The following is a 27,381-nucleotide window of genomic DNA, read 5'->3' on the forward strand; positions in this document are numbered from 1 at the left end:
TTATAGGCAAATTCACAAATGATATACGAAAATTAATTTTGTATTAGTCTATCTGTCACCTACATGATTTTGTCATTTTGTGACTACATTCATTATATCTCCTTATACTATTAAATACTTTTGCACTAAAGGGTATTTTTAACTTTTTTATTTGTAAGCCCGTACATTGTAAATAAATAAATAAATTACGAATCCATTGTTAGATTTTCAATATTCAAAATGGCGGATGCAATATGGCGGACAATTTAAAAAAAATATGGATATACTTCCGAAGTAGGGGTACCTCCGATTTTAATAAAACTTGGTATACTAACGTATTTTGGTGCGCTGATTACGAAAATGATAGTAAAAATTGGCGCAAATTTGATTATCATGGTAAAAAACATAAAAAACACCATAAAATCACGGTTTTTTGCGATTATCTCGTAAAAAACAAAAAATTTCGAAAAAAGTTTTAGACAAAAGTTGTAGATCTCAAAAAAACACACATTTTATGTTTTATGCATTTTTTACCAAAAGTCATTATTTTTCGAGAAAAATCCAAAAAACGATCAAAAACGCAACAAAATGATAGAAAAATAGTAACTAGAGAGGAATTTGGTAGTTGTAAGTATACTAACGTATTTTGGCGCGCTGATTACGAAAATAATAGTGAAAATTGGCGCAAATTTGATTATCATATAGCGAAACCGTGGCGAGAGGGGGTGGATATGGCCGAAAGTATTTTGCGGAATTCGTTGGATTCTGAGTAATGGTGAATATGATACTATATACGAGTCAAATAATATGTCTAACCATGACTGTTGTACATATATGTTTTCATTATCATGGTGTTTTTGGTTTTTTGGATTTTTCTCGAAAAATAATGACTTTTGGTAAAAAATGCATAAAACATAAAATATGTGTTTTTTTTTGAGATCTATAACTTTTGTCTACAACTTTTTTTCGAAATTTTGCGTTTTTTACGCGATAATCGCAAAAAAACCATGATTTTATGGTTTTTACCATGATAATCTAATTTGCGCCAATTTTCACTATCATTTTCGTAATCAGCGCACCAAAATACGTTAGTATACCAAGTTTCATTAAGATCAGAGGTACCCCTACTTCGGAAGTACACCCAAAAATATTGCATCTGCCATTTTGAATTTTAAAAATTTGACATCGAATTCGTAATCAGAGTTATTTTTTTTCAAAATTATTCATAATAGCGGAAGAATTTAAAAACCCTTGAGTAACAAGTTTGAAGCGAATTGCATTATATATTAAACTTGAATTTTGGCTTACATTTCCACTTTTACAGAAAATTTTTGAATTAAAAATAAAAGTCAAAGTCAAAGTGGAAGTCAAAATAATATTAAACAACCGCACCCCTAGGATTAGACTTCTCTCTCCTTCGACACGAGTTTCAGCAAGACGGAACCTGCAGTTTGTCATCATATATCTGCCTCTGAAAATTGAAAGGTACTATTTCTGCTTTGCGGCCTCGCATGCAGAATGTATATATATATAGCACAAGAGAGAACCAAAAACCGTGCGGTTCACGGGAGTTAATATAATTATACGATAGGGTAATAACGGCCAATTTAAATAATATCGTCGTATCCCTTTATTTGGGTCGAGGGAAACAGAATAAAAGACACAGACGACGACGACGACCAAAAAGCGATATCTCCGGGCATCAAATTTCCGCCACAGTAATAATACCTCCGCCAATTATATATATATATATATATATATATATATATATATATATATATATATATATATATATATATATATATATATATATATATATATATATATATATATATATATATATATATATATATATATATATATATATACTATAAAGACAATAAAAGAGTAAATTTGTCGTATACAAAATTAATCAAATAATTAGTTGAAAATTTTTAAAAGCAACAAATTTTTCCTCCTCGATATCAAAGAAACGATTTCAAAAGAAATTCCATTTTTTAACCAGGGACTTGTAAAAAAAAGGCTTAAAAAGATATTAAGCGCTTAAAAGACTTTAATATATACCCCACAAAGAGATGATGATCTCCGATAGGAATAAAAATTTTCAAATGGCAAAAGTACAATAAATTTCAATAATAAATGAGCGATTAGGAAGCAAAGAAAAAAAAATTAATAATAATAATAACAAGAGTATATTCGAAGAGAGCCATTTGGTTGCATTAAGTGAGGATAGCAACTCTTTTTCTTATTGTGCGTCTCGTTAAACTCGCGCTTTTGCATTACGCAAAGAAGAGAAGCGAAAAGAAGAAAGGGGGACGTGCGCGCCTCGGATATAATCGTAACGCGGACGCATACAAACGGGTGCTAATGGCGCGGATGGCTTTTGTTGTTTTTAATTAACCCTTTCTTTCGAGACGAAAGAAGGGAACGTTAAAACCGTATATACATATATAGATATATATAAACACAAAGAGAAAAGAGGGGTTTTTGGCCTTCCGCTTACCGGAGTATCCCGTCCATGGAATTTCGTCCCTCCGCCTTTTTTTCTATCCCAAGGGGGATGTAAATACCCCAGAATTGCACCTCCGAGACGAAGACAGAATCATATTCTCTCTTGCAAATTACGTGCGGCTCATCTAATTATATCGCGACCGCCACACCCGACTAATTGTCACGACTTCAAAAGCAATCTAATTTTTTTCAATTCTTTCTTTGAAAGAACGTTTATATATTATAAGCGCGCGAATATTTCTTTTCTAAAGGGGAAATTTTTTTCGAATACAATTTTTTTTTTGTATGTGATTAGGGTATTAAAGAATGTGACTTTTGCTATGGGTATAATTTCTTTTAAATTAGGAATTATTCTATCTTTTAATAAATGTTGTCTATGATACTGTTTTTAACATATGGATAAATTTGACCTTTAAACTGTTTTAGCTGTCTGTGGGACCGGTATCTAAAATTTCGCTAATTATTCTTTTTCAAAGTACAATAGAAGGTTAACCTTTTTAGTTGCTTCGTATGTTATAAAAATCTACACTGAGAGAACAAAGTATAGTTAGGGTAAGTAGTTAGTTAACCTAACTGATAAAATTCAACTTACTAATAAAATAGGTAATTCGATAAATAAAATACTTACAACGACAATTATTTATTTAATATTATTTACATTTACAAAAATTTTGTTATTATAACGTTAATATAACTTTTTTGTTATATCAAGTGAGATATAAATCTTATATTAAACATATTCTTTGCATGATGCGAATAATAATAAATAAATTTTATAGGTTAGGTTTATTGATTAAATTGTTACTTACATTCAAAACGATCTACATATTCTTCGAACCTCTATGAGATTAATAACTCCCGCAAATCCATGGCAATTTTTTAACACTCTGTACAATAATTTATATAGAAATTTTATAATTATATAAAATGTATAAGAACATAAAAACAAATGACCACGTTTTATCACGACATTGCTTGACGAGCATGAGCGTGCTTCACAGTGTTGCCAACCGAATTGCTAACAACTGCCAATCACGGGGGTGAAACGCAATGTAAAAGTGAAGGCAGAGCACTATACGAGTCGTTGAGTAACTACAAAAATAATTCTACACTTGACTTTAGCAGTTTTCGGTGGCAAATGAAGCGGGAAATTTAAATTCATTTAAATTTAGTTTTAAAAGTAAAACACTGCAATAAAAAGAAAATTGAAATTTACGAATTAATTTCAATTAAAAAATCTAATATTTAATCATTATTTTAAATTTAGAATAATATAAGGAAAAAATGATTGAAAAGTAAATTTATTATCTATCTTAATTTAATATTTCATTATCTATTTTTATTAAAAATTATACTTAAAAATAATTTATTTATAATATAAATTTCACTTTATTACTTACAATAATAGCTGAAAATAAACTTCGAAATAAATTTACATTCGCTAAAATACCACAGAAAAAAGCTAAAACGCAAGAGAAAATCACAACACCTTAGACATATTATTGAATGATAAAAAATCTATTTTGCTTTGTTTCTTATATTTTTATTATTTTTTTGCGAATATATTTTTGAAATTTATTTACGTAATATTTTGAGAGCACAATTAAATTACATTCATTATATTAAAAAGAAATTAAAAAAAATATTTTCTAACCTACAAAATTTTTTAATATTAAGATGCGTGAATTTACAAAAATTTTCGAATTATAAAATTGCTATTTATCGACGATAATTATCAATTATGTCACTTTTTGATTTTAATATCACTTATTCCTTTACTTTTTGAACATCGTCAGTAGGGGAGACCGAGGAGGAAAGTAACAAAAATCAGTTTTTTTATGCTAACATTAAAAATATTTGTCGGATAAATTTGTCCAATATATTAAATGAAAGCTTGGACATTCACCTTTTAAATAAAATTTGAATTAAACATTTATAATAAATTGACAGTTCACAGTATAACTTTTACGCAAGCTCTTCATCTGTTACTTTCCTCCTCACCCCCGAGGAGGAAAGTAACAAGCTCCTAGGAGGAAAGTAACAGTATAAAATTATGTAAAATTCTTTAGTCTAATGACTATTATTAATTAGAAATATTTTTATTAGGAACACATGAAAGTTTAAGTACACTTTATACTTATTTGGCACATATTTAGCACATATTTCGAACATTTTATGAATTTAGCTCATTTTTTTTCTTAAAGATATTTTATGCTTACCTAGATCACAGGTTTTTCTTAAATAAATCTCTGTTATTCGTAAAATTAAATACGATTTGCTTCAATCATTAGTTAAAACATGTAGGCCAGTCAATAAAGACAAAAAGTGCCATTAAATGTAGACAGGCAACTCTAACCGGAATTTGGTAGTTTGGGGGGGTAGTATAAAGGCCCCACAGTTTGCTCTCGATTTCCGGTTGCAGAAGTTGTTGTAAACAATGGTTGAAGTTGGTGAAATGTGGTTTTTGCGTGCTCGTTACTTTCCTCTACATTTTAGAGGAAAAAGTTGTTATTAGAAAAAAAAGGTATTAAAAATACCTACAAAATGGTGGGTCGAAAGTTAAAATCGGATTATTTGTTTAAAAGTTATTGAATTTAAACCATTAAAAATGGTACTTTTTTAATTGTTTAATAACTTTATTAATAATAATCCGATTGAAGTGAAACTTTCTGAAAATATGCCCCTCATGATACTGAACAAAATGAAAAAACTTCAAGTTTAAACGGATGAATAGTTTATAAATTATTCCATTTGTTAATTAAAAACATGTTGTTTTTCAACATAATTTCTACAGAACGATATGGAGCGAATTCAATTTTTTTTCTTTCATTTTACTCTTGAAGAGTGATACTATCATGTACATAAAAGAAAGAATTGAAATTCATTAATTAATTGCATAATTATGGATAAAGAAAAAAGGGTACGTTTTTTCGTTATAAACAATTGAAATTACTCGACCAGTTTTTACTCTATCGGATTCTAATAAACGCCATTGAATTTCTTTTTTCTTTACAAAACTTTTTAAAAAAAGAAAAACAATCTAGGTCAAAGGGGGGGGGAGATAATTTTTTTTTTTCAAATAAATCCTAACACTATAATTATTAATATTTTTCATTCAAATTTATAGTACTTGTAGTTTAATATGTGTACTGTTAAATAAAAAATTGTAAACATTGAAAAAAATTTTTTTATTATTAATAATGACGGTTAAAGAGAGCTCAACATTTTACCTTGCTCCGGAAGGCGGAGTGGGGGAACTCGGTGGCGCGTGGCATACGCCGCCACAAAATCAAACTCACCCGATCAAAATTACAAAATTTGTTATAACTCGGTTAATTATTAACCGATTTTAATCTTTCTTTTTTTGAATTCATGTTATTTTTTCTCCTCTTTTCAAAAATAAATTTACATTTTAATAAAAAAATTTTTTTTGCTAATATTTAAACATTTTTTTTTTAATAACAATTTTTTTTCACTAATTCAAGTTTTTTTTAAATTTTTTTTTATCTGCATATAGTGACAGGTATTTTAGTCTCTTTTTATTTTTAACGTTTTTTATTGTCGGACCCAAAATTTTTAGTGACCTCGTGGTCACGTGAAGACAGCAATAAATAAAAAAATATATAACAAAAATTTGCTGTTAAATTATATAAATTATTATTAAAATACATTAATTTTTGTTATATACATTAAAACATCATTACATTATTTAAAAAGTAATATAAATCAAAATTTTTTAAATTATGAAAAAAATGACATAGTGCTACACGAATGTGTATAAATAATTTTAAAAAACGTTAAACATAAAAAGACACTAAAATACCTGTCACTATATGCAGATAAAAAAAAATTTAAAAAAAACTTGAATTAGTGAAAAAAAATTGTTATTAAAAAAAAAAATGTTTAAATATTAGCAAAAAAAATTTTTTTATTAAAAATGTAAATTTATTTTTGAAAAGAGGAGAAAAAATAACATGAATTCAAAAAAAGAAAGATTAAAATCGGTTAATAATTAACCGAGTTATAACAAATTTTGTAATTTTGATCGGGTGAGTTTGATTTTGTGGCGGCGTTTGCCACGCGCCACCGAGTTCCCCCACTCCGCCTTCCGGAGCAAGGTAAAATGTTGAGCTCTCTTTAACCGTCATTATTAATAATAAAAAAATTTTTTTCAATGTTTACAATTTTTTATTTAACAGTACACATATTAAACTACAAGTACTATAAATTTGAATGAAAAATATTAATAATTATAGTGTTAGGATTTTTTTGAAAAAAAAAATTATCTCCCCCCCCCTTTGACCTAGATTGTTTTTCTTTTTTTAAAAAGTTTTGTAAAGAAAAAAGAAATTCAATGGCGTTTATTAGAATCCGATAGAGTAAAAACTGGTCGAGTAATTTCAATTGTTTATAACGAAAAAACGTACCCTTTTTTCTTTATCCATAATTATGCAATTAATTAATGAATTTCAATTCTTTCTTTTATGTACATGATAGTATCACTCTTCAAGAGTAAAATGAAAGAAAAAAAATTGAATTCGCTCCATATCGTTCTGTAGAAATTATGTTGAAAAACAACATGTTTTTAATTAACAAATGGAATAATTTATAAACTATTCATCCGTTTAAACTTGAAGTTTTTTCATTTTGTTCAGTATCATGAGGGGCATATTTTCAGAAAGTTTCACTTCAATCGGATTATTATTAATAAAGTTATTAAACAATTAAAAAAGTACCATTTTTAATGGTTTAAATTCAATAACTTTTAAACAAATAATCCGATTTTAACTTTCGACCCACCATTTTGTAGGTATTTTTAATACCTTTTTTTTCTAATAACAACTTTTTCCTCTAAAATGTAGAGGAAAGTAACGAGCACGCAAAAACCACATTTCACCAACTTCAACCATTGTTTACAACAACTTCTGCAACCGGAAATCGAGAGCAAACTGTGGGGCCTTTATACTACCCCCCCAAACTACCAAATTCCGGTTAGAGTTGCCTGTCTACATTTAATGGCACTTTTTGTCTTTATTGACTGGCCTAATGGACAATATCGACAACAGGAGAAAAGTAGCGTGTTACTTTCCTCCTCGGTCGCTTTTTTCTTGTATGTCAACAAAAAAGTTAAAACTACACAAATGTTAAATTGTTTGTTTAAGCACAACTTAAAGACAGATAATAAGGCTACAAAATAACGAAAGGCACATTTTGAAAAACAATAAAATTAAAGAAATACGAGACTTTGAAAATTTAAACGAAAACTTACTTTTGACGTTTTTTCTGCACGTCACACCGGAATCAGACCTAACCTTTCCTGTCAGGCTCGGACACACTATGGAGGAGGAAGGGGGAACAGTGCCGACTAAAAATATGTTTGAACCATGTCTATCCGATAATTTGTTTAAAAGTTATAAGCTTTGTTACTTTCCTCCTCTGTTACTTTCCTCCTCGGTCTCCCCTATATATTTAAGAAGATCGCTTTGTTTACTTTTCGCCGAAAATACTCGTGTGACACGAAACATCTCGATTATATCAAGTACTGCTGGAGTCATAAAGCGTCCATTAATGGAGTTTCTACAATAGCTCCTATCCGTTTGGCAACTTCAAGTCCAATTGGAGTTGGTTGCGCGCGCATGGTGTTGCCAACTGTCGCCATGTTGAAAATAAAAAATTAAGGGCAGGTCAAAGTCGATGAAATTTTTACATAGATTTTCAGTGGAAAAATCGCATCGACTTTGACCTGCCTTAAACAACATTAATTTATTTTAATAGCTTGAAATTTCACCGGTCCCTCACGATAAAACGTTAGAATCAAACATAATTAAATTATAAAAATGGTAAACCCAATTACTCTATTAGTTAAACTAATGCATTGATGGTAACTGGAACTATTTTTTGTAGAAATGGTTATTATTTCCTGTTCACCAATATTCTATAAATAGTTGCGTTTGACATCGAAAATATTAAAATTCGATTAGTTAGAAAAAATATCTTATTATAAAATTTTTGTATACCATTTTTTTTTGTGTCTCTCGTTTGACAATTTGTTAGAAAGGCATCCCGTACAGGTATTCGGAGGTCGATTATAAACGCGATTATGCGAACAGTGATCCAAGAAAAGGGCCCTGAAGACAATGTCGGATGATGTTGACGTCGCGAAGAGATAGAGAGAGAGAAAGAGAAGGTAATACATAGTTTTCCCCTCCCCTCAAAGAAACATGAGGGGGTGTAGGGGGGGGGGTTTAGAAGTCGGTGCTTTGTCGTGGTCACGGCGGCTGTCAATCACCGGTGATAGGAGGCGACACATTAATCTCACAAGAGACCTCGTGACCACATCGTCTCTTCTGCGGTTAAACGGACCTTATGACCTATCTCGCATGCCGACTATATCCCACTCGTGTACCCGATATACTCTTTATAAGGCGCGCATCTAGTAATATTTTATTGCGCTTAGAATGACCCTGCCATTAACGGCCTTTCGTTATGCGGCTTTGAAGAATGGGAATTCAACAATGACTCAAATATAGTCCATCAGTCTTCATATAAGAATACATAATTTCGTCACACATAAATTTATAGATTTATAAATGTCGATAAAATTTTCGAGTCCTCTAATTTTCATCTGAATTTCAAAAAATTAAGGGAAGGTTCCCATTGCGGAGGCCAAACACAAACTTTGACAATTTTTTACGGGGAACAGTTAAGACTTATAGTGATGTAGTTTTTTTCTTAAATAAAGGTACATCTTTGAACTTTTAAAACATTTATTTCATTTTCAAAAAATAACAAAATGGCGACCAATATGGCGCACCTAGTAAACAATGTTGTTTTAAATAGGAAAAACGGTGGGCATTCTACAATACGCAATTTTAAGTCTAAAACAAAAACTTAACATTTTTTAGAAAGATGACATCCTAAAGAATAGGCTATACCTATAAAATAGTTAAAAAGTTAAACAAATGACAAAATGGCGGCCAATTTTTTAAAACACTGCGTTTTTTGCCTTATTTTTTTGTTTGACCTCTTGTAAAAAATCTTTATTGTTAACAATTATATCATATTAAAGGTATAACCCCAGCAGAATTTAGTTACCTTTAATTATCCGCAAACCCGAAGTTGATTGGTCAAATAGTTTAGACGCTACGATGCCCAACAGTTTGAAGAATCTTGTTTCGAGATCGAGAAAAACGCGCGTTTTAATGTTTTGGGAAAATTTTGAAGCATTTTTATATGTAATATTTGTCTACTCTTAAAAAGCGATTCAAATGCCTGAAATTCCTTACTCGGGAGTTTTTGGGGTCGCTAATTACGAATATGATATCAGATTTTCAAAATTCAAAACAGCGGATCTAATATGGCGGAAGACTTACGACCTCAGCGGTTCTCAGCTTCGGAACGTCGCGTCGCGTCGGTGAGTTCAAGACGCTATAGAAACGAAAATATTCTTTGGATCAAAAAATCGCACATATATAGCTTTAAAAAAAAGCAATAAAAAAAATATATTTTTTTTACTCCCGCAATGAAAATCTCCCCTTAAGTTCGTCAAAGCAAAGCAAACTTTTTTTTTATTCAAACAAATTTTATCTCACAGAAAAAACACTGGATAAATTTTGTTGCGGATAATTTAAACCAATGCTAATTCACATAGACTGTTTACTCCCCTCCCCTCCCCCAACTAAGATAAAATTTGTTGCAGTTAATTTCATAGCCCCACAAAAAAAAAAATTTTTTTTGTCCGACGAACTAGACTAGTCATTCCATACGTATTTTGGGTCGCTGAATCCGAATCCGGAGTCAGAATTCAATAGTAATCTTTTTTTGCATTTCTAATCATGAATTACTATTTAAAAGTTAATATCACATAACAATAGCATATATTCTTCAAATTAAAAATGGCGGATCCAATATGGCGAATACTCTAAAAAATGATTCGATTTGCTTGAAATTTGGTACTTGGGGGTTTTTGGGGTCGCTGATTACGAATCTGGTGTCAGTTTTTAAAAATTCAAAATGGCGGATCCAATATGGCGGAAAATTAATAGAATAAAGCTTGGATCGGACAACCAGAATTTTGTTGGCACAACAGCAAATTTTGGATGCTTGAATACCAACCGGACGTTTTGTTGCCAAAAGTAAACCCTTTTTAAGCGTGTATAATCACTGAGTACCTAGGCTAAAAATTTATTCGAAAATTTCTTAGTAACGATTTTCGAGTGTATTCAATAAATTTCTAATTTTCATGTCCGCCATATTGGATCCGATATTTTGAATTTTTAAAAACTGACATCAAATTCGTAATCAGTGACCCTAAAAACCCCCAATTACCAAATTTCAGGCGAATCCAATTAGTTTCTTAAAAATTTTCCGCCATTTTTAATTGTTAAAAACTGACACCAGATTCGTAATCAGCGACCCCAAAAACCTCCAAGTGCCAAATTTCAAGCAAATCGAATCATTTTTTAGAGTATTCGCCATTTTGGGCCGCCATATTGGATCCGCCTTTTTTAATTTGAAGAATATATGCTATTTTTATGTGATATTAATTTTTAAATAGTAATTCATGATTAGAAATGCAAAAAAAGATTACATTTTTTCATTATGTCACAAAATGTACCGAAAAAGTCAGTTTTTTGAGGTTAGAAAGAAAAAACGAACCAACTATTGAATTCTGACCCCGGATTTGGATTCAGCGACCCATAAATACGTATGGAATGACTAGTCTAATTCGTCGGACAAAAAAAATTTTTTTTTTTGTGGGGCTGTGTTTTTATACCGATTTTGGGGTAAAAATTCTACTTTTTTTTTTTAGTGTGACTTTGATTCAAAAAGTGAGTTTAAAGAAACGATTTCTCTGTTTCAAAGAAATCTTTTTTCTGGGTGTAAAACATAATTTATAATAATGACACAAATAATTCGAAAATATATTGAATTTTTATATATTTTCGGAAACTAAAATCAAAATTTTCCTTCTCATTTTGATATCATCATATTTTCTCAAGAGGCGATATTAACTCAACTTTTTGCCCCGGCATCTAAACTATATACAAGTATATACACATATATCTATAAACATACAGCCACACACAGACTCTCAGCAATCACTGGATTACGATTAAATATTGATAGCGTCTGCTGATACAGATTAATGTGCGTTCACTTGCTCCTCGATCTACGTTCTGACCCGTGGGAGCGTTATTTGTCTCTTGTCGTACGTCCCTCAGTCTCTCAGGACGAGTCAAAAGGGCGAGAGAAAGAGAGAGAGAAAGAGAGAGAGATAAATGCAACGAGAAGGAGTTAAACAAGGAAAGACGAGGGAGAAGGATAAGGTGAACATTGATAGAGGAGGACAGAACTGAAAGGAGAGAAAATAGTGGAGAAAAAAAAATTAAAGGATCGAGAAGCGAGTCACCGGGGTTGATGGGGGCAAGGGCGAAGGAAAGAAAGATTTCTGATTGCCACCTCGGACGTAAGGATTGTTGGTCCTTATCTTCTTCATTCCTTTCTCCTTCTTCTCTCTCTCTCTCTCTCTCTTTGTCTTTTTCCCTTTACTTCTCTTTAGATCTTACCTACTGGATATGATGAACGGTGTCGTTGGTAATAATGGAAGGGGAGGCGCATTTATGCCAAGATAGCGTTGTCCTCGAGGGAATTCTATTAACCCTCCAAATGAATAGTTTATTTACACTTTGAGCTAAAAATAATATTATTTCTTTTTGGTTTAATTTAAAATTATATCTCAATTTTCATAATTATCATCTCTTCGTAGGTTTACATGAACTTAAGATTCAATGTTTCCATATAATTGAAGAAATCAACGTTCTTTATTCCTATAATTATAAATACAGCCCTGAAATTGTCTTTTCTATTTCTTGCTCGTTTCTCTCGAAATTACCGTTTAAGGACTATTATACCAAGTAATATATATACTTTTTCCTCGCTTTTTCAAAAACTGATTAAAGACTCTGATTATAAGTGCGCGGCAATCGATTCTCCCTTCTTGCGCTTTTGTTTATATATCCAAACCAATTGATCCTCAGTTCGATATGGGCTTAATTGGCTCTTTTTCTTTCTCTCTCTTTGGAGATTAGAAATATATCGTTCATCGATATATACTAATCGATTCAATTTCTTTTTTTCAAAGGAAAAAAAAATCCAATAGAATTTTTCTAGCAAATTCGTAATTGTAATATTGATAATTTTGCTGAAAATATAACGAATGAAATTATTCAATAATCTTTATTTACAAAATTAAAAAGAGCATATATATATGATTGGTGCGCGCGCGCGAGCATTAAGAATTGCTGCGTAACGAGTGATGTGTTTCATCCGGTCCTTCTCGTAATTAATGGCAAACGGTGCATCTCAGGACAGGTCCGCCGTGTAATAATCGGTAATTACTTCAAGTAATTAAATAATGCGTTTATCGCTTCAAGATCATCGCCACAACGGACTGGGTGGCCCCGAGAGAGGTGACTGTAACTGAGCAGAGGCGCCTATCTTTAGCGAAAGAGAGAAGCATCCCGGCGACAGTCTCGATAAATCTTTGACCAAAATTTATTACACTATATATATATATATATATATATATATATATATATATATATATATATACAAGCAACAATCATCACTGTGTGCGTGTCTTAATGCGCGAATATATATTCGACAGCATATTAATTTATTGACAAAAAAAAACTTGTAATTAAAAAACATGAATTTATATTCTTTTTGTATATATATATAATTAATTAAAAATTTTTTGATATGATTTAAATTTTTCAATGGAGGTGAAATTTTTATCGTCATCAGTGTTAAAAGGTGAGAAAATATTTAAAAATGAAAATTTGAGTCACTTTGTTTTGGTCTAAATTAAGAAAAGATCGAATTGTAAAAAGTACAAATTACCAAAAAAAGATAGAATTTCTAAAAGTTCGAATTATCAAGGGATAGAATTTCTAAAAGTATTAATTATAAAAAAACTGAATTTGTAAAAATACGAATAACCAAATGTTCGTATTTTTAGAAATTCGAATTATTAAAATTTCGAATTATCAGAAAATATGGAATTACATAAAAAGATCGAATTTTTAGAAACTTTAATTACTAAAATTTCAAATTTTCAGAAATTCGAGTTACAAAATATTCAAAATTTAGAAATTCAAATTATCAGAGGATTCAATTTCTAAAATTACGAATTTTTATTGTATCGAATTTCGAAATGTTATAATTTTTACAAACTTCATATAATTATAAAAGTTCGGATTGTCAGAAAATTTTTCATATGTGCGAATTTTTATTTGATTAAATTATTATTATTTTAATGTCTCAATTAGGTAAACTTTTACATTCATCAGTGTGTTAAGATGAGCAAATATTCCAAAACGAAAGTTTGAGTTGCCTTATTTTCGTCTAAATTTCTATAATAATGGAATTAGAAGTTAACTTCACATCATTTTCACTTCTCTTTCACTTCACTTTCACTTCACTTTCACTTCACTTTCACTTTATATTCACTTTATATTTACTTTATATTTACTTTATATTTACTTTATGTTTACTTCATTCACTTCAAAGTGATAGAGTGAAAGAGCTTTAAAGTGGAGTAAAAATGGGAGTGAATGTGAAAGCGAAAATCCAGTGAAAATGAAGTGAAAGTGAAGTGATAGTGAAATGAATGTAAAGTGGAAGTGCAAGGGAGGTAAAAGTGAAGTGAAAATGGAGTAAAAATGTAGTGAAAGTAAAGTAAAATTTAAGTTACAGTGAAGTGAAAATAGAGCGGAAGTGAAGTGAAAATGGAGTAAAAATAAAGTGGAAGTGAATTGAAAACGGAGTAAAAAAGGGGGTGAATGTGAAGTGCAAATGGAGTTAAAACTAGAGTGAAAGTAAGGGGATAGTGTAGTGAATGTAAAGTGGAAGTAAAGTGAAAGTGAAAGTGAAAATGGAGTAAAAATGGGGTGAAAGTGAAGTGAAAATGGAGTAAAAATAATGTGAATGTGATTTGAAAATAGAATGTAAGTGAAGCGAAAATTGAGTAAAAATGTAGTGAAAGTGAAGTGGAGGTAAAGTGAAAATGGAGTAAAACTTGAGTAAATGTAAGGTAAAAGTGTAGTGAATGTGAATTGGAAATAAAGTGAAAGTGAAGTGAAAATAGAATGAAAGTGAAGTGAAAATAGAATGAAAGTGAAGTGAAAAAGGAAACAAAATGTAGTGTTTGTAAAGTGGAAGTAAAATAAAAGAGAAATGACAATGGAGTAAAAATGGAGTGAAAGTGAAGTGAAAGTGAAAAAAAAGTGAAGTGACAATGTAGTAAAGAAGGAGTAAAATTGAATCCATAGTTTAGTGAAAATGGAGTAAAAACGGGGTGAAATTGAAGTGGAAGTAAAGTGAAAGTGAAGTGAAAGTGAAGTGAAAGTGAAGTGAAAGTGAAGTGAAAAGAGAAGTGAAAGTGAATTGAAAGTGAAGTGAAAGTGGAGTGAAAGTGATGTGAAAGTGGAGTGAAGTGGAAGTGAAGTGAATGTGAAAGTGAAGTGCAAGTGAAAGTGAAGCGAAAGTAAAGTGAAAGTGAAGTGAAAGTATAAATGAAGTCAAGTTACAGAATCCCACTCCAGGTCATTGAAAAAATAACCTAACGCAAATAAGTAGCGAAAAAGTTTTGTGATTGACCAAACCACTATGGCTATTTAAAACATACAAATTAATATCACATGAGTAAAAATCTTCGATCTTTTGATAATAACTTAAACACTTGAAAATTCCGTTTTTTTGGTAATTAATTATATCCAATTATCCTCTTTACGTATATCGATCTTCTCTCTCTCTCTCTCTCTCTCTCTCTCTCTCTCTCTCTCTATATATATATATATATATATATATATATATATATATATATATATATATATATATATATATATATATATATATATATATATATATATATATATATATATATATATGTATATATATATATATATACAGGGTGATGAAAAAGTCGCATTCAAAATTGCAAAATGAGTTCCAGGAAAAAATTCTAAGATAGCACTTCTTGTTCTTTTTTCAAAATTCGCAATAGTTTTTAAATTAATTGAAATTAACTATATTGAAAAGTCACGATAAATTTGAAAAATTTGATCGCCATTTCTGTCACGCGGCCAACTTCTCTATTGGAAAAAAAATCAAAAGAATGACTAACTTTAGCCTAAATGTCATGAAGTGATTTGTCAATTTGTAAAGAAAATTAATTGAAAACCACATGCTTATTTTGGTTTTTAATTATAAAAAGAGGTTCTGTTTATTCAGATACTATTTTGATTATTATTGAATCTAATAAATATAAAATAAAAAGTGATGTGCCGGAAAAAGAAACAGGAATAACATACATATTGAGAAACATTGTTCATAATTAATTGTGTAAAGGTAAGTAGAAAACAATTAAATAAAATTTGCAGGTTAAAAATTGGGTTAATTTATTTTACATACACAGAATAAATTAAATTAATAATTCTGAATTTAAATTAATTAAATATTAATAAACAATAATAATAAAAAATTATTTAACGTATAAATCATTAATCATTTAACTGATTAATATTAATATGATATTAAATTAATTTGAACATTTATTATATTAATTTATATTTTTGAAATTTTTGCATATATGAGTAGCCCAATAAAAATTGTTTTTGCCACTTCAGTTGTCAAATTTCTTTGAATTCCGGTAATATCATCAATTTCAACCCAGATATTCTGTCTTTTACATATCGCTGTATAATGACCCATCATGCCTTGTGAATCAGCGCCAACTTTAAACCTCTTATTTTTGCATGTTGGTTCTAGAAGATTATTTATATTCCTGATTACGCCTAATAGTATGAATTCATATTCTTCATTTCCGGCGAAATCAGGGAAGCTGGATGGAATTTTTTCTAAATTAATTTTTTCATCGTCCTTTTCCATTTCCATGAACACAAATGTACCTTTATTTTTAACAAGTTGCATTTAATTAGACTAACTCATACTGATATTTTATGTAAAAACTTATTATTTAATCAAACAGTTTATAGAAAATTATAAAATTTTAATCATTTTCTATTTCAGCTTTCTTAAAGGATTATAAAACAGACAAGTTCTAAATGAACATTTGAAAAGTCATCAGAAACACATAATTGACATTGAATTTCCCAATTAATATATCTCGACTACAATGAAAAACACCATGACTACGGCGAGTACCACGGCGGTCACTCATCTGAAGTACTAACCATACTCAACCATACACCACCCGAGCTATATCAACTGTTTGAAAAAATATAATGTTCTTTTTTCTAGAATGTTTTTAAAAATTTTTGACTCAATAAATTTTTGCAGAAAATTTTCCAGGCAAAAATTTATCAATTTGTTAACCTAAAAATAATTTCTTCTAGAAATCATTCTATTATTCATCATTATTATGAATTTCACCTTTATGATGGTTCTTTAATCTTACCACTAGATTCATACGTGCTTGTTACAATTCCCAAGCATTTTGAGCAGGATTTATCAGGTTCAAAAAAATTGAACAAACTTCTTTCTGAACGGGGATTTTCCAAAAAGGAGTTATTCAATAAAAACTCTCTTTTTAAGTATTTTTTCATTTGTCCACATTTCAAACATTTTCTGCATATTTGCGACTGCGGTAAGTTTTCGAATAACTTTTGCGATAAATAAAACGCATTTATCGAACACTCGACAAAAATGCTATTTTTATACGAGGTTATTTTCTTCTTATCTAAATTATTAATTAATTCCTTCAAAATTATTCCTCTTTTTAGATAAGCCTCTTTAACACCATTCTGTTTTATGAATAAAACTAAATTCATGGTTGTATTCATTGCTTGAAGCTGAGAAATTAAATTTTCAACTTTTAAATTATCAATAGTAGCAACAATTAAAATCTCCAGCAACGAATCCATTCCACAAGTGTTTGAAAATTTATGGTTCACTTTGTTTATCATTACACTCTAAAATTGAAAAGAAATTGTACTATAAAATGTAAATAATGATAATTGTAATAATATAACGGTCAAAAATTTCTAGTGTTTTAAAAAATTGTTGGATTTTAATAAAAAAATTTTTTAAGAAAGATGTTCAAATTTGACTTTTAAAGCTACGAACGTTATAAGTTAAATGATTTTTTCAAGAGATGATCAATTTGATTGGAAGAGCCATACTAATATTCAAAAATCGACAGATGAGAATATTAGTTTGTTCATATTTTTTGAATTTAAATAATTAAAAGTCTTTACATATAAATGTACTATACCTTAAGGTTTGGATCATTTCCATTTTTGAGAATTGGAATTTCATTTGAATTTTTATGCAAAAGTGCATCTATTGTATCTTCATTATTAATATTGCAACATAATGAATTTTTTTCAATTTTCTTTTTTTTGAATAGTGTAGAAAAATTATCTTCCAAACTTTCTTTTTTTATCTTTAATTTTTTGACAATTGGAATTTTCTTTGAATTTTCAGGCAAAAGTGCATCTACCTTATATTTATTATTATTGAAGGATAACAACTCATTTTTCCTTTTCGTTCCCTTCACTTTTGTAGAAAAATTATTTTTAGATTCTTCCATTACCGAATCTAAATGAAACATTTCAGTTAAATAAGCACTAAATAAGCAAAAAAATTATGATATATAAAAAAAGTAATTTTGTCATCGTGCTTCAACTAATTTTAAATACCTTCATTTAAAAGAATTTTTTTAATATTTTCTGGAACAAATGCAAAATAAAAATTATCATCTTTATCGTCTTTATAATCATTATAGTTATCACTATCATCTTTATCATCATCGTCATCATCATCATCGTCATCATCATCATCATCATCATCATCATCATCATCATCATCATCATCATCATCATCATCATCATTATTATTATTATTATCTTCGTCAACATCATTTCTTATTTTTTTTGGTTGTCCTAATATTTCTCTAATCCTATTAGAATCAGCTTCGTCGTCCTCTTCAAAGTTATAATCCTCATCCATGTCGACACGAACCTTTTGAACCCTATAACTCTGAAATTGTCCTTTAGATGACAGATATTTTTCTTTTAGTTTACTTAATCTTGCAATTTGATTCTTTTCTTCTAGTAACAACTAGTATCAAAATAAGAAAATTAGAGACAAATTAAAAGGCTGATTATCAAATAAAATAATAAATCAAATAAGCTATGGTTTTGGGATTAGATTAGGAACTAGACAAAATAAAGCATTTTTAAAAGAATTTTGGCATTATCTTGAAATCTTTTTGGTTCAGCTTTAGGACTTGATGAATCACATCTATAAGGTTCAATTTTAGGACTTGATGGATCTCATCTTTTAGGATCAGTTTTAGGACTTGATGGATCTCATCTTTTAGGATCAGTTTTAGGACTTGATGGATCACATCTATAATGTTCAATTTTAGGACTTGATGGATCTCATCTTTTAGGATCAGTTTCAGGACTTGATGGATCACATCTTTTAGGATCTGTTTTAGGACTTGATGGATAACATCTATGAGGTTCAAGGTTAGGACTTAATGGATCTCATCTTTTAGGATCAGTTTTAGGACTTGATGGATCACATCTTTTAGGATCAGTTTTAGGACTTGATGGATCTCATCTTTTAGGATCAGTTTCAGGACTTGATGGATCACATCTTTTAGGATCTGTTGTAGGACTTGATGGATAACATCTATAAGGTTCAATTTTAGGACTTGATGGATCACATCTTTTAGGATCTGTTTTAGGACTTGATGGATCACATCTTTTAGGTTTAGTTTTAGGACTTGATGGATAACAACTTTTAGGATCAATTTTAGGTCTTGATGGATCTGATCATTTAGGATCAGTTTAAGGACTTGATGGATCACATCTATAAGGTTCACTTTTAAGACTTGATGGATAACAACTTTTAGGATCAATTTTAGGACTTGATAGATCTCATCTCTTAGGATCAGTTTTAGGACTTGATGGATAACATCTATAAGGTTCAAGGTTAGGACTTGATGGATCTCATCTTTAAGGACCAGTTTTAGGACTGGATGGATCACATCTATAAGGTTCAATTTTAGGAATTGATGGATAACAACTTTTAGGATCAGTTTTAGGACTTGATGGATCTCATCTATTAGGATTTGTTATAGGACTTGATAGATCACATCTTTTAGGATCTGTTTTAGGACTAGATGGATCACATCTTTTAGGTTTAGTTTTAGGACTTGATGGATTTCTTTTTTTAGGATCAATTTTAGGACTTGATGCATCAAATATTTTAGGATCAATTTTAGGACTTGATGGATCTCATCTTTTAGGATCAGTTTTTGGACTTGATGGTTCTCATCTTTTAGGATCAATTTCAGGACTTGATGGATCTCATCTTTTAGGATCAGTTTTTGGACTTGATGTATCACATCTTTTATGATCAGTTTTAGGACTTGATGGATCACATCTATAAGGTTCAATTTTAGGACTTGATGGATCTCATCTTTTAGGATCAGTTTCAGGACTTGATGGATCACATCTTTTAGGATCTGTTTTAGGACTTGATGGATCTCATCGTTTAGGATCAGTTTTAGGACTTGATGGATAACATCTATAAGGTTCAAGGTTAGGACTTGTTGGATCTCATCTATTAGGATCAGTTTTAGGACTTGATGGATCACATCTTTTATGATTAGTTTCAAGTCACATCTATAAGGTTCAATTTTAGGACTTGATGGATCTCATCTTTTAGGATCAGTTTTAGGACTTGATGGATCACATCTATAAGGTTCACTTTTAAGACTTGATGGATAACAACTTTTAGGATCAATTTTAGGACTTGATAGATCTCATCTCTTAGGATCAGGTTAAGGACTTGATGGATCAGATATTTTAGGATCCATTTTAGGACTTGATGCATCAAATATTTTAGGATCAATTTTAGGACTTGATGGATCTTATCTTTTAGGATCAGTTTTAGGACTTGATGGATCACACGTTTTAGGATCAGTTTGAGGACTTGATAGATCTCATCTCTTAGGATCAGGTTTAGGACTTGATGGATCAAATATTTTAGGATCAATTTTAGGACTTGATGCATCAAATATTTTAGGATCAATTTTAGGACTTGATGGATCTCATCTTTTAGGATCAATTTTAGGACTTGATGGATTTCATCTTTTAGGATCAGTTTTTGGACTTGATGGATCACATCTTTTAGGATCAGTTTTATGACTTGATGGATCACATCTTTTAGGTTTAGTTTTAGGACTTGATGGATTTCTTTTTTTAGGATCAATTTTAGGACTTGATGGATCACATCTATAAGGTTCAATTTTAGGACTTAATGGATCACATCGTTTAGGATCAGTTATAGGACTTCATGGATAACATCTATAAGGTTCAAGGTTAGGACTTGATGGATCTCATCTTTAAGGATCAGTTTTAGGACTTGATGGATCACATGTTTTAGGATCAGTTTTAGGACTTGATAGATCTCATCTCTTAGGATCAGGTTTAGGACTTGATGGATCAAATATTTTAGGATCAATTTTAGGACTTGATGCATCAAATATTTTAGGTTCAATTTTAAGACTTAATGGATAACAACTTTTAGGATCAATTTTAGGACTTGATGGATCTGATCTTTTAGGATCAGTTTTAGTACTTGATGGATCACACGTTTTAGGATCAGTTTGAGGACTTGATAGATCTCATCTCTTAGGATCAGGTTTAGGACTTGATGGATCAAATATTTTAGGATCAATTTTAGGACTTGATGCATCAAATATTTTAGGATCAATGTTAGGACTTGATGGATCTCATCTTTTAGGATCAGTTTCAGGACTTGATAGATCAAATATTTTAGGATCAATTTTAGGACTTGATGGATCTCATCTTTTAGGATCAGTTTTAGGACTTGATGGATCACATGTTTTAGGATCAGTTTTAGGACTTGATGGATCACATCTATAAGGTTCAATTTTAGGACTTAATGGATCACATCGTTCAGGATCAGTCATAAGACTTGATGGATAACATCTATAAGGTTCAAGGTTAGGACTTGATGGATCTCATCTTTAAGGATCAGTTTTAGGACTTGATGGATCTCATCTTTTAGGATCAGTTTCAGGACTTGATGGATCTCATCTTTTAGGATTAGTTTTAGGACTTGATGGATCTCATCTTTTAGGATTAGTTTTAGGACTTGATGGATCTCATCTTTTAGGATCAATTTTAGGACTTGATGGATCTCATCTTTTAGGATCAGTTTTAGGACTTGATGGATCACATCGTTTAGGATCAGTTTTAGGACTTGATGGATCTCATCTTTTAGGATCAGTTTTAGGACTTGATGGATAACATCTATAAGGTTCAAGGTTAGGACTTGATGGATCTCATCTTTTAGGATCAGTTTTAGGACTTGATGGATCACATCGTTTAGGATCAGTTTTAGGAGTTGATGGATCACATCTTTAAGATCAGTTTTAGGACTTGATGGATCACATCTTTTAGGATCCATTTTAGGACTTGATGCATCAAATATTTTAGGATCAATTTTAGGACTTGATGGATCTTATCTTTTAGGATCAGTTTTAGGACTTGATGGATCACACGTTTTAGGATCAGTTTGAGGACTTGATAGATCTCATCTCTTAGGATCAGGTTTAGGACTTGATGGATCAAATATTTTAGGATCAATTTTAGGACTTGATGCATCAAATATTTTAGGATCAATTTTAGGACTTGATGGATCTCATCTTTTAGGATCAATTTTAGGACTTGATGGATTTCATCTTTTAGGATCAGTTTTTGGACTTGATGGATCACATCTTTTAGGATCAGTTTTATGACTTGATGGATCACATCTTTTAGGTTTAGTTTTAGGACTTGATGGATTTCTTTTTTTAGGATCAATTTTAGGACTTGATGGATCACATCTATAAGGTTCAATTTTAGGACTTAATGGATCACATCGTTTAGGATCAGTTATAGGACTTCATGGATAACATCTATAAGGTTCAAGGTTAGGACTTGATGGATCTCATCTTTAAGGATCAGTTTTAGGACTTGATGGATCACATGTTTTAGGATCAGTTTTAGGACTTGATAGATCTCATCTCTTAGGATCAGGTTTAGGACTTGATGGATCAAATATTTTAGGATCAATTTTAGGACTTGATGCATCAAATATTTTAGGTTCAATTTTAAGACTTAATGGATAACAACTTTTAGGATCAATTTTAGGACTTGATGGATCTGATCTTTTAGGATCAGTTTTAGTACTTGATGGATCACACGTTTTAGGATCAGTTTGAGGACTTGATAGATCTCATCTCTTAGGATCAGGTTTAGGACTTGATGGATCAAATATTTTAGGATCAATTTTAGGACTTGATGCATCAAATATTTTAGGATCAATTTTAGGACTTGATGCATCAAATATTTTAGGATCAATTTTAGGACTTGATGGATCTCATCTTTTAGGATCAATTTTAGGACTTGATGGATCTCATCTTTTAGGATCAGTTTTAGGACTTGATGGATCACATGTTTTAGGATCAGTTTTAGGACTTGATGGATCACATCTATAAGGTTCAATTTTAGGACTTAATGGATCACATCGTTCAGGATCAGTCATAAGACTTGATGGATAACATCTATAAGGTTCAAGGTTAGGACTTGATGGATCTCATCTTTAAGGATCAGTTTTAGGACTTGATGGATCTCATCTTTTAGGATCAGTTTCAGGACTTGATGGATCAAATATTTTAGGATCAATTTTAGGACTTGATGGATCTCATCTTTTAGGATTAGTTTTAGGACTTGATGGATCTCATCTTTTAGGATTAGTTTTAGGACTTGATGGATCTCATCTTTTAGGATCAATTTTAGGACTTGATGGATCTCATCTTTTAGGATCAGTTTTAGGACTTGATGGATCACATCGTTTAGGATCAGTTTTAGGACTTGATGGATCTCATCTTTTAGGATCAGTTTTAGGACTTGATGGATAACATCTATAAGGTTCAAGGTTAGGACTTGATGGATCTCATCTTTTAGGATCAGTTTTAGGACTTGATGGATCACATCGTTTAGGATCAGTTTTAGGAGTTGATGGATCACATCTTTAAGATCAGTTTTAGGACTTGATGGATCACATCTTTTAGGATCCATTTTAGGACTTGATGCATCAAATATTTTAGGATCAATTTTAGGACTTGATGGATCTTATCTTTTAGGATCAGTTTTAGGACTTGATGGATCACACGTTTTAGGATCAGTTTGAGGACTTGATAGATCTCATCTCTTAGGATCAGGTTTAGGACTTGATGGATCAAATATTTTAGGATCAATTTTAGGACTTGATGCATCAAATATTTTAGGATCAATTTTAGGACTTGATGGATCTCATCTTTTAGGATCAATTTTAGGACTTGATGGATTTCATCTTTTAGGATCAGTTTTTGGACTTGATGGATCACATCTTTTAGGTTTAGTTTTAGGACTTGATGGATTTCTTTTTTTAGGATCAATTTTAGGACTTGATGGATCACATCTATAAGGTTCAATTTTAGGACTTAATGGATCACATCGTTTAGGATCAGTTATAGGACTTCATGGATAACATCTATAAGGTTCAAGGTTAGGACTTGATGGATCTCATCTTTAAGGATCAGTTTTAGGACTTGATGGATCACATGTTTTAGGATCAGTTTTAGGACTTGATAGATCTCATCTCTTAGGATCAGGTTTAGGACTTGATGGATCAAATATTTTAGGATCAATTTTAGGACTTGATGCATCAAATATTTTAGGTTCAATTTTAAGACTTAATGGATAACAACTTTTAGGATCAATTTTAGGACTTGATGGATCTGATTTCTTAGGATTAGGTTTATGACTTGATGGATCACATCTTTTGGGATCAATTTTAGGACTTGATGGATCACATCTATAATGTTTAATTTTAGGACTTAATGGATCACATCTATAAGGTTTAATTTTAGGACTTAATGGATCGCATCTTTTAATATCAGTTTTAGGACTTGACGGATACCTCTGTTGCTACTATTTCACAATTGTTACCTTCTCAGCGTGTATTCCTTCTTCAAAGGAGGATCCATCATTTATGTCAAGTTGTTTCATTGGAGGATACTTCAATCTATACTTATTTTTTCTTTCTATAGCCTTATATTTTGTGCCTGTTTTTTTCAAGATCATGTTTGAGAAAATGTAACAAAATATGAAAATGACAGTATGTGTGTTTTTAATAAAACTGTTTGTGTATTTGATAGTTAATTTATAATTTAATCAAACTATTATTATTTTTAACCAACAATTATTTTAATCATATAGTTTAATAGTATATAGATTAATTGGTTTGAAGTCTATTAAAGTATGAATTAGACCTGTTCCACATATACATATATTCGTATAAAATAGTCATATGTGTATTTGTAAAATAGAATTTTTATATTTTTAGTTTTGCACGTTATCATTCATTTTTACGATAATTTACATTTAATTTTGAACTCAAAATTAACCTAACATAATTGTATTTATAATTTATTCATACTTTAAATATGTTAATATATACATTTGAAATGAAAATTAGTCTATAAAACATGCTTAGAGTAAATTGAAAAATAAGTTACTGTTCTTTTCGATGAACGCAATTAGTGCACGACACCATTTATTCTTATTTCGGAAACATTTTGCTAAATATGTTGTTCTAGTATTAAATTCTTCGCTTTCAATTTCTACATCGGATAATGGTAAAATGTATGATTTGTTGTTTTTGTGTCCAGGGCATTCTTCAATATATTTTATACAAACCCAATCCATTTTTTTTATTTATTTACTTTTTATGTCAACTTAAAAAAAAATAACTGAAACTCTATGTTTTATTTCGATATTATCGATAGTATTAATAAAAATATAATATTCTACAATTTTCGTTTTATTTTTATTAAACCAATTATGTCTTAAAATACATTAAAAGCTTTTAAATGAACTACTGGCAAAATGTTCGATAAAAATATTTTGAAGTTATTGCATATTTTTGGCGCTGAAAATCGATGCTTTTTAAAAATTGCTGATATTTTTTTATCAAGGAACTTCTTTTTCATCCTCGTAACATTTAAATAGTGTTTTGTTTAACCTGTTTCATATTTTCAAAAATTTACTCTTTGAGTTTTCTGAAAGTCGCTTGTCAGTTAAAAATAAAGGTTAATAAACAAAAATGTTTTATCTTGTTTATTGGGTTTCCGAAAAAACTGTAAGCATCGTTGAAGAAACGGATATTGTAAAAAGGAAAAATTCTACTGCTTTCATTTCATGGGGAAGGAAATCTTACAAAGCAAAGATAATTGCGGTTAATGGTAACTTCTATTTCGCAGATATATTTTTAATAATTCAATTTTTGATATAATTTTTAAATTCCAGAAAATTTTGACAAATATTTTTACTTAAAAATTTCAACATTCTTATTAGATGACAAAGAGTGGTTAGAAACACTGGAAGTCAATGCTGCAGGCTACATTTGCGGACAAAAAATGCTGAATGGTAATTATTTATAATAATCTATGAATTTTGGTACTTTTTTAAACAGATAAAAATTTTTAAACTGATTATGATTTTATAAAACAAAGTACCTAAAGGATTTTATGATCGCTGATTATAATTTCAATCTCTAAAAACATTTAAATACTAAAATTTATAGAATTTTAATTTTTTGGTTATATTAAATTTTCAAAAAGAAATTGGAATTCAATTCATCTAAATAAAAAAAATTTTTTTTGACATTACAAATTTTAAAAAAATTGTAAATAAATAAAATTTTCATTTTCTTAATATTCAAAACATTTGAATTTCATAACTTAAAAAACTCCTACAATTTTTTCATATTTCTTGAAATTTAATTTTTTCATTTCTTATGATTTCTTTATAAAAAATAACCGTTTCATATTGCAGCTGCGCGAAAAGCTCCAAATGAAGAACCTGCAGTTGCAGAAGGAGCTATAAATGAAGAACCAAAAGATGACAGTTCGCTTCAAGATGCTGAAAACGATGCGCAGATTCCTGAAGTTAATGAAAATAAAGTTGAAATTATTGAAGGAAGTGGTATATTTGTTACTTTGATGGAAGAAAAAAATTTAATGTCCTTGAAAAATAACCCTAAAAAAATGACGACTAAATTATTGGTGTATTTATTTGGGAAAGAAAAATTAAAATCAATGTCCCGAACGGGAAAGGGGAATCATGAGGCTATCCCTGAAAACGTTTTAAACACTGTAGAAGGTAAAGTAAGATATCCTTAAATATCTGGAACTATAAGGGATCTGAGACGTTTGATGATATGATTATAATTCTGAAATTAAAACTAATAATGTAATGACTGTTTCTTTTTGCAGTTTTCGTATTTCGACATAGCCGTGAAGAGAAAAGGCTAACAACAATCAAATTTAATAAATGCGTCACGAAATTTTGCAACAATTTGAGGAATGAAAAAATGTCCAATTAAAAAAAAAATTACATTCCGTTGTTGATTGTTTCTTTTACAATGTTTTTAAAGTATTATTGTTTTTTATGTACTTTTAAATTCTTAAAAAATAAAAAATTGACACCATTTTTATAAAAATATTTTTAAATTTTGCAAAAAAACACTTACTTTGTTTTAAAATAATTTTATTATATAAGTGAAAAAATTATCAATCAAATAATAATAATAATTAAAAATAATAATAATGTTAACAAAAGTAATAATAATAATAATTCAAAAATTTAAAGTCATTGCAAGAGCTACAGAGAGAGCTGCAGAGAGCTACAGAGAGAGAGAGAGAGAGCTGCAGAGAGCTACAGAGAGAGAGAGAGG

At 29.9% G+C, this 27,381-nt stretch overlaps 2 protein-coding genes across 4 annotated transcripts in view; one reads left to right on the top strand and one right to left on the bottom strand.

The window, feature by feature from the left end:
• LOC127283956 (zinc finger protein basonuclin-1-like) overlaps positions 1-27,381 on the bottom strand; it is a 528,269-nt gene that overhangs the window by 281,443 nt on the left and 219,445 nt on the right. The window lies entirely within an intron of this gene.
• LOC127283966 (uncharacterized) lies at positions 25,674-27,125 on the top strand. Its single transcript, XM_051309177.1, has 4 exons — positions 25,674-25,888; positions 26,001-26,072; positions 26,481-26,807; positions 26,921-27,125. Exons 1-4 carry the CDS (start codon positions 25,750-25,752, stop codon positions 27,028-27,030), a joined length of 648 nt encoding a protein of 215 aa, XP_051165134.1. The 5' UTR covers positions 25,674-25,749; the 3' UTR covers positions 27,031-27,125.

Source organism: Leptopilina boulardi, unplaced genomic scaffold, assembly GCF_019393585.1.
Source record: "Leptopilina boulardi isolate dan_hultmark-lab unplaced genomic scaffold, ZJU_Lbou_2.1 LbouV2_316, whole genome shotgun sequence".
Taxonomy (NCBI): Eukaryota; Metazoa; Arthropoda; class Insecta; order Hymenoptera; family Figitidae; genus Leptopilina; species Leptopilina boulardi.